A 22,218-nucleotide genomic window follows, 5' to 3' on the forward strand; every position below is an offset into this window, starting at 1 on the left:
GTAAATACCAATGTTGTACATTAGACACATATAGAAACAAAAGTAGATCATATTATGATCAACCTTAAAAGCTCAACATTTGCAAGAGTTACCACACAGCCGTATCTTAGAACATGTACTATTTCCCTGTACTTAGAATAGGAAATAATTGGTATTTGAGATATCACTGAGAAGTAGGAGTAGAAAGGGCCATCTCCAATATACTGCCACTATCATCACTGATTTTAGTACAAGTTTGTTTGATGCTTGACTGACAGTTTTTCAGTTTTTGATGCTAGAAACAGGTTTCAGTGTATTTCAGAGAAATACCGCACTGCTATAGTATAGGGAAATACTTTGTCCAAGATACATGTGCACAGTAACTGATTTTTCATAACTGTAGTATCACAGGGCAACAGCATCACGATCAGGAACTGCCAGCCAGGGCTTAGTAGCATGCAACCTTTACAGAGTAATAGCAGCAGCTAAGAGTGTGGGATTTTCTAAAATACCTAAGACAGTTGAATGCCTAACCATAGCTAGAGCACTGTGGATTTCTTAGCGCTGGTCTACATTACAAAGTTAGATCAGCTTAACTGTATTGCTCAGGGCTGTGAAAAATGTCATAGACTCTTATCATCCCCTGATGGTAATGTAGGCAGTGCTAACTTCTTCAGACCCTGCAACGGGATTGTATGCCTCAGTCTGCTTTCCCTGGGCAACTACCACCTCTCTCTTGAGAGAAGGCCCTTTTAATCCTGTCAGAGTTCTTTCATCCTTTTGTGTTCATAGGCCTTTACCTGTTCTGATCAAAACCATTTTTGTGGATTGGTTGGAAAGGAGGCAAAATCATTCAAGTTAATGGTCCAGGTATTGTTTACCTCTTACATGTTTGCTGAGCGGTAGCTTATTTTGAGCCATTTTTTTTTTCCTACCTTTTTTTCCCCAGGCAGATTCCTGTTGAGTTAAACCAATATAGTCTTTCAGAAAACAGCCCAAGAACCAGGCCTACACATAGAATTAATAAATTATTACAGAGCAGTTCCAAATCCATCACAAATAGCTCATAACAAAGAACATATTTCTGGACTAATAATTATGTGTGCTAAAGCGTTTGGACTTTTAAGGGTTCGTGCTCCTCTTCATGAATGAAAATGAATAATACTGCCCCACCAATAACAGGGAACCAAACTGACTGCGTGTGCATTTGTGAAAATATTCACAAGTCAATTTTTGTATTATTCAACCAGTTCTAACTGAGGATTTCCAGTGCACCTTCCAGTAGTGAACAACTAACAAACAATTGCTCTTTTACTACTCCACCCAAAATGTAGAGTAAGGGCCCCATTCAACATTAATTATAATGAAACTTAAGTACATGCTTGAGTGCCTTCCTGAAGAGGAATGGGATAACTTAGGACTCGTCTTCGTGTATAATGGTGCGGGCGCACTATTGCAGCTGTGCTGCTGTAGTGCTTTTGTGAAGAGGCAACTATGCCGACAGTAGCGCTTCTCTTGTCAGCGTAGTTAATCCGTCTCCTGGAGAGGCGGCAGCTATGTTGGTGGGAGAAGCTCTCCCATCCATGTAGCACTGTCTACACAGAGGGTAGGGCGGTTAGGTCAGTAAAACGACATCGCTCAAGGGTGTGGATTTTTCACACTTGAGTGATGTCATTACACCAATATAGATGTGTAGTGTAGACCTGGCCTTAGATGCTGAAAGGTAAGCACCTGTGGTTTAAAATCAGACATGTGGTGGACTGCTTTGCTCAGGAGATTTGGTAATGAGCTGCAAGGCCTTTCACTTCCAAGTGATGGGTTCATACCCAGCTTGCATCATTAAATGCTGCAAATTATTACGATCAGATACCCATTTCTGAGTTTCAGTTCCTTGAGGACAAATTGCTGCATTTCAGTTGGTATCTTCAATGGCAGTCTCAGTAAAAAGACATTGAGAATGGGCTTGGAGACATAATTACTCTTCCTTCTACTCTGATTTCTCTTCATAACAAGGTGGAGCAGAGGAGAAAGAGGAAAGTTTCCATTGCCTGTACTATACCTCTTCTGCTGATACATAGAATATTTAAATCCCCAAAGCTGTCACTCAGGCATCTTTCATGAGCACTAATTGTATAAGTTTGAGGTGGGGGGTAAATGTGTCTCTAGAATCCATTTTGATAAGTGAAAACCACTGACTTGATATCCCTGTTGTTTGTGTGAGCTAATGAAGTCTGCTCTGCAATCAGACAGGTAAATTCTCAGCCTGCTCATTCTCTATATATCATTCATTAGCTACCACTTTCCATCTGTGACACTTGCAGAGAAATTGGAGAATGGAATTTCTTGTCTACACAAAATGGATTCTAATTATAACCCTGAACCCTTCGCTTTTCATTTTAAAGGTAGCTGCTGACAAAATGTCAAATCTATTTTGCAAAAAATTCTCTGATCTTGGATTCATGAAATTCAATGAAAACGAGCAAGATTAAGTACTGATTTTTTCCCAGTAAGGTTTTAAATCTTTGTTTCAAATTTTTTTTTTTTTGCACAATTACAGTTGGCGGCTTAGGTCTGTTTAAATTTATTTCTCCTTAAACAATGAAACTCAGACAAGTGTAAGTATGTGCCTTTTCCACATAAGAATGGCCACATTTGGTCAGACCAATGGTCCAACTAGCCCAGTATTCTGTCTTCTGATAGTGGATGATGCCAGATGTTTCAGAGGACATTAACAGAACAGGGCAATTATGAAGTGATCCATCCCCTCTTGTCCAAGTTCCAGCTTCTACCAGTCAGAGGTTCAGGGACACCCAGAGCATAGGATTGTATCCCTGACCATCTTTACTTATAGCTACTGATGGACCTATCCTCTGTGAACTTACCTACTTCTTTTTTTAACCCAGTTATACTTTTGGCCTTCACAACTTCTCCTGGCAATGAGTTCCACAGGTTGACTGTGTGCTGTGTGAAGAATTACTTCCCTATGTTTGTTTTAAAATGCCTGCTATTAATTTTGTTGGGTGATATCCGGTTCTCGTGTAATGCAAAGGGGTAAATAACACTCTTTCATTCATTTGCTCCATGTCATTCATGACTTAGACCATTTTGTTAGCTTTTTTTGTCTGCTGCTGCACATGAACAGATGTTTTCAGACAACTATCCACAATGACTCCAAGATCTCTTTCTTGAGTGGTAACAGCGAATTTAGACCCCATCATTTTTGTATGTATAGCTGGGAATATGTATACAGTGTGCATTACTTTGCATTTATCAATATTGAATTTCATCTGCCATTTTCTTGCGCAGTCACCCAGTTTTGTGATAACCCTGTGCAACTCTTCACAGTGAGCTTTGGACTTAACTTTGTTTAGTAATTTTGTATTGTCTGCAAACTTTGCCACCTCACTGCATACACCTTTTTCTAGATCATTTATCAATATGTGGAACTGCTCTGGTCCCAGTGCAGATCCTGGACTGTGCTATTTACCTCTCTCCACTGAGAAGACTGACTATTTATTCTTACCCTTTGTTTCCTATCTTTTAACCAGTTACTAATCCATGAGATGACTCTCCCTCTTATTCCAAGACTGCTTACTTTGCTTAAAAGCCTTTGGTGAGGGACCCTGTTTGTCTGTCGACCCTCCTCAAAGAATTCTAATAGACTGGTGTGACACGATTCCCCTTTACAAAAGCCACTTACTCTTTTCCAACGTATCGTGTTCATCTACGTTCTCCTTCCTGCAAATGTTTCCTGAAGAAATTTGGCATTATGGCCCTGATGCTGCAATCGTTCCACAAGCACAACTCCCATTTGCTTCAAGAGAAAGGTCTGGGTGTGGAATGCTTGTCTGATTTGACCCTGTATTTGTGCAACATCAGCAAAATTCATCAAACAGTTGCTAAGTTTGCAGGCAAAAGTTTGCACACAAAAATCTGTTTAGAAAATAGCAATTAACACAACATTTCACTTTTGGAATTTTCTCAGATTTACACTAAGCCGTTCTACCTAGCTGCAGGTGATACTGTAATACAAATAATAATAAGTGGTGATTCACACTGACGTCACTGGACGTTTTGGTTACTCAAGGAACTGGATCCCTATTCTGTTCAGCTGTGGAAAACGACTCTCTGGATTTTCCTGTGAGGTTCTGAGTGCCATTAGCGCCTATTAATCACAGTGGAGTTACACCATTTTACATCAGCTGATGATTTGGCCCATTATGTCTTTACTTCCCCTATGTATCCAACACATACAGTGTAATTTAATAAAGTTTATCTCCTTTTTTCCTCCCTCATAGACACTGGACTATGAAACCAGAAGTCTTTATACTCTGAAAGTAGAGGCTGAGAATACCCATGTGGATCCACGATTTTATTATCTTGGGCCTTTTAAAGATACTTCAATTGTAAAAATCTCTGTGGAAGATGTGGATGAACCTCCTGTCTTCAGCAGATCCTCTTACCTTTTTGAGGTGCATGAAGATATCGAGGTGGGGACAATCATAGGAACTGTAATGGCACGGGATCCTGATTCTGCTTCAAGCCCTATCAGGTAATGTCACAGTCTCTCTATATACCTCATGATTTAAAAATCAAAATACAAAAACAAGCAAGCAATTGTGTGGAGAAAATGGTTTCCCTTTCAAATTGTGATTGATGAACGTTGAGGTAGCTTTTCCACCCTGAGACTTGGGGAGAGGAGAGCAGGGAGGAATTTCTGTAGTCTGAAGGAGAAGAACCCTTCTTCTGTACAACTACTAATGTCCACAGGGGAGAGCCCCTCCCCTGCAGACAGTAGGAGATACACAGGAGCTGATATTTACCTGGGTATATGCATAATCTCCCCGGTAACCCCTTAGGGAGTTCATCAGCCCTTCCGAGGCTCAAAACTGAAGAACTTCCCTTGCTGTGAGCCTATGCAAGTTGATCTACCTTTGCCTCGTATTTCCAGCCACTGTGAGCCTTAGAGGCCTCATTATTGCCCACCAATACATCTCCAGGAGGCTTGCTGGCAACACCCCAATCCTCCACCACCACTTCCAAGCCCTTGGAATTTCTCAAGCCATAGATGAGCCTAGGTAAGCTTGTCAGGCCCTCCTGTGACTAAACCTGTGGGGTTTGGGAGCCCCCTGATAAGCCTATGCTCCATGGGAGTGTGCGGGCTGTTGAACGTCCTAATATTTCCTCGTGTCAACCTCAGACATGGTAGGACATTGACCCAATGGTAGGATGAAATACCACTCTAAGCTATTCTCCTTTCTTCTATAATCCTCCGAAGGTCCATAGGAACAGGTCTTCCTTTCTTCTGTCCAGGGTCCATGCAGGAGCAACAAGGAATGAACAACCTCAGTCCTTGGTTCCTGCCTCCTGCTTCCTAGCCTTATCTGTGAAGCTGCTGGCTAGTTAAAATTAGTTGTGCAAATCCAGACAACCCATCCCAGTGTTACAGTTTAAACTGTTAATGATTTCAAAAAATAGACTTTCCAAGTACTCCTCTATTTTGTACAATTAATCTCATTGAGCTGAGTCCACTAAGTTTTACCACTCTCCTTTTTGCTTGGTTCTCCCTCCCCTTCCCAAAAGTATAAACTGTAGAAGAGAGACAAGGACGATGAAGTAATATCTTTTAAATATATTTTATTGGAGCAACTTTTGTTGGTGGAAGAGACAAGCTTTCAAGCTTCGCAGAGCTGTTTCTCAGGTCTGGAGAAGGTAACTAGGCTGTCTGAGCTAATTACAAGTTAGGACAGGTTGATACACCTATGGGGTTCACATATGTTGTAGGAGACCACTTAAAATGAAGTGGACAGGTAAGGGTTAGCAGGTTGTGGGGTGTGTTACAAACTCTTGTAATGAACCATAAAACCAGTGTCTCTGTTAATCCGTATTTTTTAATGTCTAACAGAGTTAGGAATGTACATTCCCAGGATAGTCTTTCAAATATATTATGCAGGTTTCCTTTGAGGATGAATTGAGAGGTCAGACATGTCATGATCTTGTAGGAAAAGTGTTCACCACAGGTGGTGACTGAAGACAAGGAGGGGGTTTGGGAATAATTTACTTCAGGATGTGGTCCCCATTGTGTGTGGGTTGTGATTGTTTAATGATACCCCCAAAATATACTGGAGATACATTTCTTTTTGTCGATGTTGTGATGCATTTTTTCACAAATTCTTCTTCAAGGTGGCCCATAAAAAGGTTGGCATATTGGAGAGCCAGCCTAGTACCTATGGCTGTTTCCATGGTTTGAACAAAGTGTTAGTTGTTAAACAGGAATTTGGTGTGGGTGATGTCTGAGTATTGTACATTGTCTTGTAGGAATTTGAGGCAGGCAGCAATGCCATCATGGTGAGGAATGTTGGTGTATAATGAGGTGACATCCACGGGGACAAGGATGGCATTCTGTGGGAGGTTGTTAATAATGGAGAGTTTCTGGAGAAAGTCAGTAATGTCTTGGCAGAAGTTGGCCCTTTGTGTGGTGAGTGCTTTGAGGATGATTTCGGAGAGTCCTGATATTCCTTCAGTGAGAGTACTGTGGCCAGATTATGATGGGTCCATCTGGGTACCTTTGTTTGTGTATCTTGGAATGCATGTAGAAGGTCCCTGTTCAGAAGGAAAGGCTTATGTGGGATGAGGCTGTAGAGGTTTTTCTTGGACTGCTTGAGGAAGGATTTGATGGTATCTTTACATTCCTGTGTGAACTGGTATGGGGTGGTCTTTGAGTTCCTTATAGCAGGTGGTGTCAAGAGCTTTCTGTTGGCCTCGTTGATGTAGCCATCAGAATTAAGGACTAGGATTGTGCACTATAGTGGTTGGATTTCAGGGACTGCATAGCTATCCTCTCGGTGGTAGAGAGATTGTGGTATATGTAGTGTTTCTCTGACCACTACATACTACTCCAAATATGCTGAACAGCTCTGCAGACCTCAAAAAACTGAAGAAATATCTCCTGCACTTCCATATTCCAGAATGAAACACTTCAAACAAGAAATTATAACATACTCCTACATACTGGATGAAAAAAAAATCAGGAAGTCTACCTGGAGTCCATGCAGGAAACTCAAACCAATCTCTAAGCACTAAGCTTTAGAAGACTATTTGGACTTTGGTCACATTTGACAAAGGTGTCAAAATAAGTGTTTGTCTTGTCTGATTTTCTTCAAATATGGTAGACACAAAGCATCATTTACCATCTATAAGGACAATATTCCTTTGTTTTTAGACTTTGAAGCATGGCAAAACTGGGTTTGTAAAGGAAACTGAATTGTAGCCTCACTTATGATGACTACTCTGGCTGGAAGAGTAAGATAACAGATGGAAATTTTGAACCTTTAAAGCATCCAGTATTGATAATGCATTTGAATATTGTTCCTTTATCCATTCTAACTTGATGTGACAACTGGGAATCTAAGTAGTCAGGTTTTTGAAGCTGTGATCTTAAAAGGAACAAAGTTGTTGGTTTCACTTGTCTCTGGCACAGCTTGATGAGTGGAACTGCTTCAAGTGAATAAGCTATTTCCCCCCCATCATGCTCTATTATTGATATAGCATAATAGCCTGACGATGCTGTCACACCATCACTCTTGGTCATGTTAGTGTTTCTTCCACTGAATGACAGAAGGTAATTCAGAACAGGCAAGACAGGTGAACTAATGAAATTAAGGGCAGAGGTGTAAACAGCTTTAACGGGGAAAAAAAGTGAAAAGAATCAATGAGTCTTGATTTAAGTTTCAGAGTAGCAGCCGTGTTAGTCTGTATTCACAAAAAGAAAAGAAGTACTTGTGGCACCTTAGAGACTAACCAATTTATTTGAGCATAAGCTTTCGTGAGCTACAGCTCACTTCATCGGAGGCATTCAGTGGAAAATCCATGCTCCTCACTGAAGGAAACAGAACAAGGCAGGACTTTCCATATATGTGGTAGTAATATAAATGTGTATGATTCTTTACCTTTCTTGTTATTGCTGTTTTCTGCTGGAAAAAAAACCTAACAAACAAATTCCGTAGTAGGGATCAGATTCAGCCCTCCAGTGTACATATGCTGACTCTATTAATTTAAATAACAGCCTTACATTTCTATTCCAAGAATCCAGCTCTTCAAAATGAGGATTATAACATTTTAGTTACTACCAAACCATCACCAGACAGTTATAGAATATCAGGTATTACAGGAGAAAATGGACAGCTAAGATTTTGCCTTCTTTATTTAGACAGGTTGTGTCCTTTTGTAATCAGGTTAGCCTGAATAAATCTTTTATGAAACTTTCTATTTAAAAAAGAAAAATTTGGGCAGCTTATGAAGTTGCCTGTTTCTTCTTTTCTTTTCTTTTCTTTTCTTTTCTTTTCTTTTCTTTTCTTTTCTTTTCTTTTCTTTTCTTTTCTTTTCTTTTCTTTTCTTTTAAATAATGGAGATGAGCCTAAACTAAACCTCCCAGGTATGAACTACCCTCTTCCAAAGCTTGGTGGAATCTGAATCCAGGTCCAGATCTGCATTTTACATGTGATTCTTACCTCTAAAAGGGTATGTCTATGGAGCCTGGGGCAGCAAGCATCCTAGCCCAGAATGAGGAGCTTGTGGGCTTGTGTTACTATACTAAAACTAGCTGTCTAGATAGCACTTAGAAATTACAACTTGGGCTGGAGCTTAGGCTCTAAAGCCCAACTCTCTCCCTAGGTTTCTGAGCCTGAGCTCCAGTGTGAGCCACAATGTCTACACAGCAATGTTTATCACAGTAGTACATGCCCTGGGAGCCTGTGTTTGTCGATCTGAGCTGGGAGGCTAGCTGGTGCAGCCTGTGTAGGCATACCCAAGTAGTCCAAACCAAAGCCAAGATCCAAATACCCCAAATTTTAGATAGGATTCAAAACCCAGTGCTGTATCTGAATTCTGTAGCTCAGGTCTTCCCTCTCATAGAAATATGATTTTTAAAGTGAAAATAGGCTATAACTACAGAATAAATACAGAATGTGTGGTTTGCTGCTTTCTGTGGCACTATTCTTTTTTTAACAGACTTGAGTAACAATTGGGCTATTGTCTGGGATTTAGAAGATCAACAGTAGCATCTGCAGGCTTTTGAGAACACCGGGATGATGTAGAAGGTGTATGGTTGCATAACACATACATAACCAAATATTTTGGGCTTATAAAGATAATAGGATTGAATCTTATTTATCTGGGTTGTGTTGGGTTGTGGAACTGTGATGTGAGAAGTAACTCAAATAGCTGCATCACTTGCCTGTTGAAAACCTGTACTATGGAACTTTGACTTATGTCCAGATTTTAAAAAAATGCATTTGATGGCTAAAGTATAATTGCTATGCAATATAAACATCTTGATGAAATATAAGTTCCCCCAAACTTGCCAGGCACTAGGGAATTTTCCTTAATTGTAACTTGTAATTTGGCCACCTGGTTCAGAACTAACACAAACCTTTTACCCCAACTTTGAAGCAAATTGTTTGTGTGCTTTCAATGGTTTAATTGGGACTGGGAGCATCAAAATACTACGAGAGGCTATTCCCATGGTACACTATTTCCAGCCTGGGTGAAATGAGTAAGTACTGGAAATACAAAGACAGGTTTTTGTGAAGGTTCTAGAGCATTCACATACATTCACAAAAGCACGCAAACTCTTGGATCATTCTCCAGACAAGATCATACCCGCATACTGTCAGAGGTACTGGACAGGGTTACCTAGTGTTGGCCTATCTATGCTTCCAGTAAGTGCAGAGTTAGGCAAACCTTCAGTGCTTTTGGAAATCCCATGATACACCAACTGAAAGGCCCCAATCCTTCATTTACCCACAACCTGCCACTGATTTCAGGGGCAATTTTGGACGCATGAGAAATGTAGATTTGGGTCCTAAATGGGAAGAATCAGAGAGCAATATGATTATTGATTTCAGTTTGCCACCATGTGACAGAATGACTTTCTCGACAAGTCAGTTGAAGGTTTGTCCATATGAGTATTTGCAAGGCAAAGGCTTTGCAGTACGGTACAAAGGTTCCTTAATATCAGTAGCTTCATTAAAACTGAAAATCCTGCCAGTTAACATACTTTTAACATTTTTGATTTTTTAAAATTATTATTATTATTTATTATTAAATAATTTATTTTTCTTTTAAATAAATTTACATTAAACTAGGAACTGAAAGCTTTAAACTGTCATTTCAAAAAGCTCAGAAATGAGTTGGCAGTCTGATGTGTTTTTTTTCAAACTGAAAGAGAATTTTCCTCTCAGGAAAAAAAGTGTTTAATTACTGATTTAAACAATGTTCTCTCTCCGCTCCCTATAATAATTCATATTTTAATACAATATCATTTAGTTACAAAGAAAATATTCATAGAAGCCTATGAAAGTTACAGGATAAATTGCAAGAGGAAATATAATGGATACATCTATATTGAGATCATTCTTAGGATTTGTATTTTTCTGTGTACTAGGTTAATATTTTAAGAATTATTTTAAGTTTTTTTTGTTTTTTTTTAGTTTCAGGGACAGTCATCAACATAACTAACAGATGAACTGCACAGCATTTTAAAAAGTTTAAACTTGCAGAAACTAAGCATTTATCTCATCTAAATTATCTCATCTATCATTTTGATGGAATGTATATAGAATTTGAACGTTATACAGATGTACTGTAAGGTAGAGTTGCTTCTTTTAATTTTCAATCACTTACATAATAATTTTTGTCTTCGTTTATCATGTTTAGATTTTCTTTGGATCGTCATACTGACCTTGACAGAATATTTAATATACACTCTGGAAATGGATCCATCTACACTTCCAAACCACTTGACCGTGAGATATCACAGTGGCACAATCTTAGTGTTATAGCATCCGAGATCAGTAAGCCAAATCTTTTTAGTTTTCCTTCATTTCTAAAGTTATTTAAATCTTTCTGGTGCTCAGAATAAATTTCTTAAAAATAAATAGCGTTAAGCCTGGTGCTTTATACATCTTTTCATTCATCTCAGACATTTACAAGAAGCCATTTTGACATTACAAGTAAATAGAATAAACCCAATGTACCATTAAGATTACTACATCATTGCATCTAATTCCAGTCCCACTGGCACAAAAGATTCTAAGTGACAAAAAAAAATCTGAGATTCTTCAAGGGAACTCATGAGGAGCGTTCATTATGAAATTATCTGTTTTAGCATAAGCGCTATATCACTGGTAAAAGCAATAGTTTCTGATGATAAACATGGCTGGTGCCACCATTCTTCAGGCTGCTGGCCACTGTGATAAATGTGTTCTTTCATAGTATTTTCATACTGTGGGAATTCAAGGCCCTTCTGTGCTTAAACTGAGATAGTAATCTCATTTCTTTGTGAGGATATTTTGAGAGAATTTAACTTCTCAACTTAGTTGTAGGAATTAGGTCTCTCTAAAGAAATATGTTAATTTTTTTTGAAAAGTTCAGGTTTTTTAAGGGCAATCAATCTACATAATAATTGCTTGAAATTCATACCTGCCAGACTCTACAGTCACCATCCCTTTATAATGTATTACTGAGCTTCTTCGAAGAGAAAAGGCAACATTGGAATATTTAGGACATTGCTTTCATGACGTTCAGATTTTTGTTCTGTTTTAAAGAAATTTAGTATGTCAAGTAGACATAGCATGTATTTCCTACAAACACTGATACTGTGATGCAGTGGAACCATAAACTGAATTCTTCACAGATTGCTCCCAAGACACCACAGCATGTCATACACCCAGTCAATACAATAATTTATGATCCATCTTCATTGTTTCCTACCCTATTCCAGAAACAAAGCAAAAACATATAAATGTTTAATATAGTTTGGTAGAGGAGTTCTCAGAAATGAATGATGTATGCATGACTTGCCTTTCACTAAAGAGTAAGGACCTCAAAAATTAAAAACAACCAAAACCCTATTCAGTTTAGTGCTGCAAATTTTCACCCAATCCTACTCCCACAGAAGTCAGTGGGATTATTGGATTGATTTAAAGAAAAACCCCTATTTATAGATTTATATTTTTTCTTACAGTAATTTAAGTATGTGATTCTGTTCTGACTTACACCAGTTTTACACTGGTGGAATATTTTTTTCTTTACTGAAGTGTCTACTGATTTATAAAAGGAGAAGTGAAAGGAAAATCAGACCCTGAGAATATCCTTTCAGAGTATGTTTGTCGCCAACCAGTGACCGCTCCTCAGTGTAAAACAAATTTGATAACATCCATTGTGTTTTGATTTTAAAAAACAAATTTCTGGCAGAACAATACTCCTGAGCCCAACGAAAACAACAATTGTCATTGGGTTATGCTAATAGAGTTTATTTGTATACATTATATTTGCTTATTTCATTAACAGAAGTAGTGTTTATCTTCATGAAAACAGCCTAATTGCCCACTAGATACCAGTGAATGAATTTGTTTCTGGCACTAAGCAAAATCTGTTCTGAACACTGATGTGGCCTGATCCTCACCTAGTTTGAGTCCAGGGAGCTATGCCAAATTACACCATCTGAGGATCTGGCCTTGAATGCTGAGTTCTGGAAGAATTTTAAAGAAAACAAACTTTTTTTTTTTAAATGAGAGCAAGAGATCACTTGTTTCTGTTTTCACTTCTTTTCTTTTGGCAGACAATCCCAAAGATACCACTCGTGTTTCTGTTTATGTTCGAATTTTGGATGTTAATGACAATGCCCCGCAGTTTGCCATATTCTATGATACTTTTGTATGTGAAAATGCAAGAGCTGGACAGGTATGCATTCTGTAAATACTTTAAGCTATTTGGTTTTGCTATGGCACTCAGTTTTAGGTCATTCTTTAGAAATGCTAGAGAGAGCATGCTGTTTGAGAGAGAGTGCTTCTAGTACAGTTTATGAAACAAAATGAAGACAAAGAATGGCTGTCAGTAAATCAGTCTTTAAACCTACACAATAATACTTTACAATTGCTCCAGCATGTAAATTACCAAATTACTTTTCTTTACTTTTACAGAAATGGCTTTCTACAAGAGATCTGTTCATTTTACTCTTAAGCTTTTGCATCAGTGGATCTGTTTTTGTTTGCTTTAGATACCTAAGCATATAGGTCTTAAAGATGTGTTCTTAATTGATTTCAGTGTTAGCTTCCAAGAAGAAAGCAACATGCTATAAATAATAATTGGTAATCAAATTTCAATTTTTTTTTCAAAAAGAGGTCAATACTATGGAGCTCAGTTGTACTTTGAATTCATATTTATCGTGTTTAGAAACATCAATGTCACACTTACTTTTTTATGCAAATGACAGTTTATCTCCCAAACATTTTCTGTGGGTGAATCAAACAAAAACATAAAAGATGTTAATATCTGAACTGGTAACATATTATTTTGTTTGGCTTTTATAGAAACCATACAAAATAATACAGAAAAATATACTTGATTAAAGTAAAACAACTCTGCTGCCCACTGTCTAGTTCCTAGTAGGCAGCTAGCCATTAGGGATGTTGGAAACCCACCAGTTTCCCTATTACTGTGTTGTGTGTTCCACAGCACATTAATCCAAGAATTAAAAAATGTCCTTAAAAGTGGCATCAGTGGTACCAGAATGGCATGTACACATTACAGTACTGTTGAAGAGAGTGTGGAGGAGGAATGCAGACTTCTCTGAAAATAGTTAATTTCTTGGACACCTTCATTTCCAGATGGCTGTCTCATTTTATTTATTTTTCTGAGTGGTTTTATAACTGTAAATTCACTGGTACAGATTATGTTTATGATGCACACAACTTAATCTCTCTGGGTCATTGCTAGTTTAATTCTGTCCTCTTGTATATTAGTTCCTCCTTTTTTTTTTTTTTTGTTACCATAATTACAAATGATGTATAGTGAAATTTAGACTTCACCGAATAGTCTTCCCCACTGATAAGTAACCACTGTTTATCAAAAAATGTTCAATCCTATCCTAGAATATGGTGTTTTATGTAGTTAGGTATTTTATTTCTTTATATGTTTAATATGTGACATTATGTTGACTGGCTTCTTGATATCTAATATATTAAATAAGCTTCAGAGGGGTAGCCGTGTTAGTCTGGATCTGTAAAAATGGCAAAGAGTCCTGTGGCAACTTATAGACTAGCAGATGTATTGGAGCATGAGCTTTCGTGGATGAATACCACTTCATCGGATGCATGTCAATATATTAATATGTGAGCTATTGAGAGAATTCAATATATTAATATGTGAGCTATTGTGATAGCATCTAACATGTGCTCGACATTTTCCAAACCTACAGAAAAACCCCAAAGAGATTACACTATAAGTTCACAAGACAGACAAAGGCACAGACAAACACCATAGAAACATAATGTATAAGTACGAGGTGATGCTGAGTAGGAGTCTTGATCGTTTTTCTCCTCTTACTCTTCCGAATCATCCTTGCTCCACTCCTCCAACTTCCCCTTTATCCTCCAGTCTCCAACTAGCCTTTACTCCCCACCATATAATCAGAGAGACAAAGAAACCTACAGCCAGTTAGATGGTGTGCATGCCAAGGGAAGCGTGGAATTACAGTTGTCCTGTGACATCCTGGAGGTGGAGCAGCCTAAATAACCTTTCACCTGCCCCCAGCCTGGAAAGGGTCCCTACCACCTCTTTCCTCTGTGAAAGAGGGTTGCATTCAGCAGAGAAATCATTGGATTAGGGCAAGTACAGCCAAATCTGTTCCAGATATTGAGTGCTGTCTTGCCACTTTTTCTTCCCATTGAGAGGGGACAGGCTGCTTCCTCCAGTATGGTTCTCGGAGCAAGGTTTCGGACCCCCAGGACCTTACCTGCACAGAGTCTTGAGTAGCTGTTGAATCACTAACTATGATGGAGGCTTTTAAATTTGGTTTTCATGATCAGTGTTCAATAAACCAAAACTGCTTGTCAGTTATTAGACTCTCCTTTACCAAATGTATACAGACTGACTCCCTTATCATATGTGCAAATATTTTACCTGAAAAAAACATATCCATCTAACTGGCAAATTCATGGATTTTTCGTCACTACATTTCTTAAAGTATGTTTTGGGTTTTTTTTTAGTTGTTGGGTCTCTCTTCTCACTGTCTTTAATTTATTGCAGATTATAAAGAATTAGTAGAAAAGATCCAGTGTTTGTTCAACTCTTTAGTGCATTTCATCCAGATCCATACGTGTATATCTTTTTTGTTTTATCAAATATTGTTTTACTGTCTATTTGTTTATCCTTTGCTCTTGCCATCTTCAAGTATCATATCCAACAGTTTCCCTGATTAGATCCTCCGATGTCCTTGTTATCATTAGCCTTTTTATTACAAGCTAAGTTCAAATAGATTTATTTAAAAATTCACAGTCCTCACCTTTTCAAGTTGTAGCAATTTTATTTTCTACCATTATTCTTCTTTTCAGGATGTATTTATAGGACATTCTTATTGCCTTTGATTCCTTACTAGCATGATATCTGCTTTTTTCTGTCATTATTTCTCAGTGATTCATTCACTCAAACATCTTTCTTATTAATCTCTTATCTCTTCCAATTATTTCTTACTTTAGTTCCTTCTGTGACCTTCCTTTCTATTTATATCTCCCATGCGTTTTAAGTTGTACTAGATTAGACTTTCTTCTTTCAGTATTGTGTTTTTTACAGCTTTCCAAGCCTTACTCTATTTTGTTTCCAGATAGCGATGCATCTCATGCCACACTAATGTACTGTTTGCTATGAGTGTGTGATGGGTATGTAAATCATGTATTAGGATTTCTGTACCCTGAGTAGAACACAGATACACAGGAATCTGCATATCAGATTTTAGATTAGTGGTCTTTTTACTCCAGTACAGTGGTCAGTACCAGGAAGATTTAAAGAACCCTGCAGTGAACTATTTTGGAATAAACTGCCCACAATACTGATCAGCTAGTGCCTAGCTTATGTACTGGGTCTATACCATTCATGATGTTTTTACACCTTTATGACGTCTCCTCTTATTCATCTCCTCTCAAAACTAAACACTCCCAATCTTTTCACATGCTCTTCTCATGGAAATCTTCCCATTCCTCTAACCATTTTACTCACCCCTCTCTTGATCTCCTTATGTTTATCTCCCTCTGTTGAGAAAGAGTGATCAGAACCATGCAGAGTGTACAAGATCTTTGGCTCCATTGCAGTTGCTATATACCACTCCGGCAATGAAAAGGGGCTGGTGAAGGATAAAAGAGTGTGGGGAATCACTGGTGGCATTTCCAGACAGCTATCTTTTTTTCTTCTTCTTCTTGGTTTTGTATTTTCCTTGGAAAATCAATAAGCAAAGAATGCAATGAGTGGAACATTGAAATTATCTCAATAATAATTGCTAGTGACATCACAACAAAGGAATGTACACGTAACTTTTTTTCTTTATGATTTTAGTTTCTGGTTTTTCTTTCAAAAATAAAACATAGGAAACAACCAGTGCATGATGAGGGGGGTCAAGGACAGTAATATATGTTTGGAGAATGGCTAGCATGCATCATGTTGGCTTGTAGGAGCCAACAGTATACATATAATATATACAATTAAATAGCCATAGTGCATAAGAGTTATACATATTATGGCATAATATATTAGCCCTATGGCATCCATTTCACAGCAAATTTAAGTGTATTCTCCCCTTTTTTGTCACCAATATCATTACTTTCTCACGTAGTGTGCACAAATATTTTCAACCATTCCAAAGAAACGAGAGGTTTATTAGGAGTTTCATTTTCTGAGTATTAAACACATTACTTTTAAAAGTACATTTTTTGGTGTTTGCTGGAAAATTTAATTCATCTACTAATCCCAGTATACACATTTTGTTTTATATTCAGAACTGTGGAAAGAAATTTCCACATGTTGCTTCAGTATATTTGAAGTAAGCAAAAAGTAGGTAGAGTGGGTTAGCTGATGGTTGGTGGCATGTCCAGTGTTAATTAGCTTAAACTCCCTTGATGTACATGCTCTAGCATTCAGTAAAATCTGTTTAAGATTTTGTTCTGGAAAAAACAACCACGTCGTGATAATGGACAAAATGCACTTCCAACATTCTGGTTTTTTTTTCAAAAACCAGTTTTCTTCTGACAATGAGAGATATAACTGAGCTTCCTACTCATCTATTTTACCTGCATACATCAGTGGAGAAACAGAGTTAATTAATTTGTTATTGCCCGCAAGGTGTCCTTTATTACTTAACAAAATGTGTTAATAGGTACATTAGTTCATTTGACCATGTCTTACCTCGTTGCTGCTGTTTACGTGATTGCGCTTTCTGTAAAATACAACAAGGTGATCTAGGCAGGGGACTTTAAGAAGCAAAGACATTTTGTGAAACATTTTGAATACTCGAGTCACATGATCAAGAATAATAATGAACCAAATTTAGTTTTTTTATTTGCAGCCTATTTGGCAAATCAGTTTTAATATTCAAATTGTCTCAAAATGTGACTACCTATTTACTTACATTGCATGTTTTGCAGATACCTTTCTTAATATCGGAGGCAACACTAACTTTCATGACTGTTACAGATACAGTGAGCAGGATTTAGCCCACCAAAACTCCAGCAACATTGAATTAACAGTACAAATGTTCTTCACTTCCAAAGAGACTAGTACAAGAGTCCACGTAATCAGCTGGACTCCTGAATTCCTGTCGTATCTAATAATGTATTTTATGAGCAACTGAAGCTCGGGCTTGACCAATACTTGGATGGGGGAGCCACAAGAAGTGCTAGTTAGTGAGGCAGGTGTCACGCTTCCGTACAGCATGGTGTTAGACGGCTCTGCTCTGCTGGAGGTGCTGCCATTCAGATCAGTGCGCAACCAAGGGCCCGACTGCTTGTCACTAAAGATCCCATGACACATTTTAATATAGTCAAGGTGTTAGTCCTCAGCAAACTGAGCCTGGCTCAGGATGCTGCCCTCCTAAAATCCCTGTTAATATTTTATCGGGTTTAATTCCCCTCCTAAATTTTGTTTAGCAGCATTGTTGGCACAGAATGCTTGCTGTATTCCACTTAAGACATAGCTGTGTCTCACTGCGGGTGAGTGATCCCTATTGCTTGGAAAACATTTTAGGATTCTCTATGAAAGAGTTTACATACAGAGAAAGTGTGTGTCTATGTGTGTAATATGAACGGAATGCAAGATCCTAAATCAGCAGGAATATTATGATTGGTCCTCATGCCAGTGTCCCAGCATATAGTGTATATACGTAGAAGTATCTCAAGCCAAATTTCATTGTCCTGTTGAGTTTGCCTGTTGTCAGAAACAAACTTTTTTGAAATATGTTTTCTTCCTTTAGCCTAAGCTGTGACATATTTGTCTTTAACAATTCATTTATGTAACTGTATAATTAAATATATGAGGACTTCTTTTTGACTTGTTCAAGTACTCCAGGAGGTTTATTAAATCTCTTGTGCTTCATTCCTTAAGAATACAGCCACTAGTTTCCCAACTAGTGGCATGACACTGTAAAGTGTGTCTATGGTGATTATACATATGTTTACAATAGCACATTTCATCTAGAGATGCAAAAACACCTAAACACTTTACAGACTGCTTAATTATACATACATGTGTATATATTTTCAAGGATCACTTCACCAATTGCAAATTAACTACCGGTAATCTTAAAACTACTCTTTGGTTAAAACACAAGAGTGGAAGTGTTAAGTGAACTGTTTTATTGATTTACAATAATGTGATATTGGAGGTTGCCATAAAATACTTACAGGCTTTTGGTAATGTAAATGTAGCTGAACTTAATTGGGGGTGTTCTGGTAGGGAAGAGCCTGATGAAATCTAGCCTTGGGGAAGAGAGAGGCTTCCAGGGAGGAGGAGAGCCTTGTCTCGGATGCAGAGGCAGAATGTGGCGGGCTCTATTTTGTGGGGAGCTGAGACTGTTACTAGTCCCCTGGTCAGGGGACAGGAGATTCTTTTGTGGACCTCTGTCCAAGCCAGCAGCTTCTGCTAATCTCCTGTTAGAATGCTAGAAGCTGCAGCTGAGAAACTGTTGGGGCTTTGATGAAACAGGGAGCCAGGGGTGGCTATGCCTGGGCTACACTGGAGCCAGTGACTGGCTGTGACCAGAACTGACTGAAGGGAGAACCACCACCACCTTTTCATTTGGGAAAGTGCTTTTAGGGGACAGGGGATAGCCAAGAGACTTTAAGGGGTTTCCTTGACTCTGAGAAGAGACAAAGTGGTCTTATTGTCTAACCAGGGTCCAGGGTTACTGACCTCTGGGTATAACAGCTCCAAGTTTCAAGGAGTTGTGCCACTTAGAATGATCCCAAGTTAGAATTGCTGTGCCCCTTGTTGCTGTGGAGGGACTGATTTACTGGACCAACAGAGTGCTAACCCTGGCTTCAAGATCTTCAAGCATGCCCATGCAAGGAAGTGCCTAGAACTCTGAAATTCAGAAGAGTTCACACTCCAGGATGGTGTCAATGTAAATGTAAGTTAGCTAAGTTGTATTTACTACTGTAAACTGCATAGATTAATTAATTTATTGAAGTGGGCCCCTGCTGATTTAAAGTAGTTGTGACATTTTAATTAATCTCAGTCTGTTATAACATGTTTTTTTTTTTTCTAAATTGTTACATAAAGGTGTGTTAAATCTAATTAAGAATATATTGTTTGTTTGTAATTGGTACTTTTGAGTTAGACCCCTTGCAGAGATTAGCTCTGGTTTATTCCTGAAGGCTTCCAAGGCACACCAGTGAGCAGGAGGCTCCAGCTAGGTTGAAGCGCCACCAAGTAAAAATATAAGTAAAAGGACTGTCTTGGAGAGGTGAATAGAGGATTCCTACCAATCCAACATCACCACTGATATACTCAAGATCTCCTTTACTGTCAACATCATTGGGTAGCTGGTCACACAAGTGAGTGCTGCCTGCTCCCGAGTAACCCAGGAAGGAAAGTGGAGGTGCAGGGGATGTTTGGAGAAGGATAAAGGGATACAATTGAGAGAGAAAAAGCCTAAGCTTGCACTGTGAAAGAGTTTTGCCTCTGCAATGTGGAAGGACTGGAGGAGAGAAGTGGGGAGTTAGATGAGTGTTTGGAAGGCCACAGAGAGGAGGTTGCCATTGCTGAGGCAAATGATGATATATCTTGACAAGAGTTTTAATGGTAGGAATGAAGATAAACAGATGCATTTTGGAGATTCTAGAGAGACAAAGAAAGCAGGATTTAGCATGTCATGGGAGAGATGTCAAAAATGATAGGGTAGATTGCATGCTTGAGGAACCAGTCGGATTGTATAGTTGACAGCAGTAATGGAGCAGGGAGGATATGTAGGAAGGTTCTAGAAGAAACTTCCATTTTTGCCAAGTTAAACTTGAGTAGACAATGGAACATTGAAGGCAGGATGTCAGTCAGTGGAGAGGTATTTCTGGTAATCATCAGCATAGAGTAATAACCGAGGCTGTGTGACTGGAAGTCACCCTGGGATGAAGCAACAAAAATCTCAGATTTACATCTAAGAGATGGGACTTGCAGTAGCTAACAGCCAGTAAGTTTCAATGATGAACTACACTGGTTCACTGCATACTTAAATAGAAGAATGGCAGGGAATCACCACTACTTCCTGCAATGCCTACAACAGGCTTTCTTTGGAAGTCTGCAACCCAAGTACTCTGATGAAGCTGAAGTTATGATATCTACCCAGGATCTCAGATCCCAGCTAGGGGTGATAGAGGTGTATGTGTTTTAGCATTTTGAATAGAATGTTTGAGTGTCATGGTAAACAATTTTCCCCTCATAAACTCTTAATTTACATGATTTTCTGTGCTGGGAAATGGACAACTGAATTTCATTACAAATTTAGAAGTTTCAAAGTGGTTTCCAATTTGCAGTGTTTGGCATTGAACAATTTTTGTTTCCCCCATCTTCTACCTTTTTACCACTGAGTGTAATCAAATTAAAGTTCAGGGGGTTTTCTTTTAATCCCTCTTTGTCTTGCAAGTTCCTCAGATTTGGAAGAGTTACAATGGCAGAGTCAGTGTTTCATTTTTGCTTTTGTTCAGTCTAACTTTTCCAAAGTTGAAGAAGTGTTGAAAAGTTAGAGTCGGGGGAAAAAAGTAGACAATGATTTTTTTTTTACATTCAGTGTGGTGGGGAGGGAGAGGATTAAAACGTTCATGTTATTTTCAGTTTTCAAACATTTAAATGAAATACAAATTTCAGTTTGAACCATAATGAGTATTTTTGTTTTGAAATTGAAAAATTTTCTTGTGAAAAATTGTGGCCAGTTCTTTGTGTATATTTTAAGTGTATTAATTTAATCTGAATTACTATTGTATATACTTGCTAAAAATATGTATAGAGAAATGTGTAAGGGGCAAAGGTAGGTAGCAGTTCAAAATATAATGGGGGGGTGGTTGTTTTGATTTTATAAACACTGGGTTTAAACTTTGCTTTGCAGTATTTAGAATCCAAACTCCCGACCAATGAGCTAGGTTACTTACTACTTTATTTTTTGCACTTCATCAGGAAAAGCAGCAACATATATGATGAAAGCTACATTTGATCAGTTACCATATTATATAGTATTATTCATACCATAGTTTTATAAATATGGATTTTTTTAAAGCTGGTACTGTTCATTGAAGTACCCAGATAACTGTATCACAATGTCTGCTTGTTTTTGTTTTTCCTTGTCTGCAGCTAATACAGACCATAAGTGCAGTAGACAAAGATGACCCACTTGGAGGACAAAAATTTTTCTTCAGTTTAGGTGCTGTTAACCCAAACTTTACTGTTCAAGATAATGAAGGTAAAATACAGAGCTTGCCCATGGTATAAGATTTATCTTTCATTCCGAACATATTACAGGTATTTTTCTGAAATGTTTGAACTTGTGTTTGCAACAGTTAAGACCTATTAACTGGAAAAAAGGACAGGGCCTTCACTGGCCACTGAACCTCATACAGAGAGCAGACAAAATTAATGTTACTACTGTGGAATTGCCTATTATCTTACTGTGCTTATGATCCTTTCTTCTTCTTGTCCATCTTCTTCCGTCCACTTACGGAATTATGATGGAAAATTGGGTATCATCACATCTTATATTATTAATTGCAATATGCTTGTTGGTGGGGGGACAATATGATGGAAATAATTTCCTTTATTTTAAAAGAAGTGTAAAGATTTAAATATTTTACAAACCCAAAATGTAAGCTTATGTTGAAATAAATCTGGATCAAGATTTCAGTTGCATTTGGTGGCTTTACATGTTTTTAA

The 22,218-nt window shown here is 38.1% G+C and overlaps 1 protein-coding gene across 3 annotated transcripts in view; it reads left to right on the forward strand.

The window, feature by feature from the left end:
- CDH10 (cadherin 10) overlaps window positions 1-22,218 on the forward strand; it is a 146,391-nt gene that overhangs the window by 110,737 nt on the left and 13,436 nt on the right. For all 3 annotated transcript variants that reach the window (XM_073332273.2, XM_073332274.2, XM_073332276.2), the window contains exons 7-10: window positions 4,278-4,531; window positions 10,696-10,832; window positions 12,602-12,723; window positions 21,643-21,751. In XM_073332273.2, coding sequence (XP_073188374.1) covers window positions 4,278-4,531; window positions 10,696-10,832; window positions 12,602-12,723; window positions 21,643-21,751 — 622 coding nt within the window. The remainder of the gene's footprint in view (window positions 1-4,277; window positions 4,532-10,695; window positions 10,833-12,601; window positions 12,724-21,642; window positions 21,752-22,218) is intronic.

Source organism: Lepidochelys kempii, chromosome 2 (assembly GCF_965140285.1).
Source record: "Lepidochelys kempii isolate rLepKem1 chromosome 2, rLepKem1.hap1, whole genome shotgun sequence".
Lineage (NCBI taxonomy): Eukaryota > Metazoa > Chordata > Testudines > Cheloniidae > Lepidochelys > Lepidochelys kempii.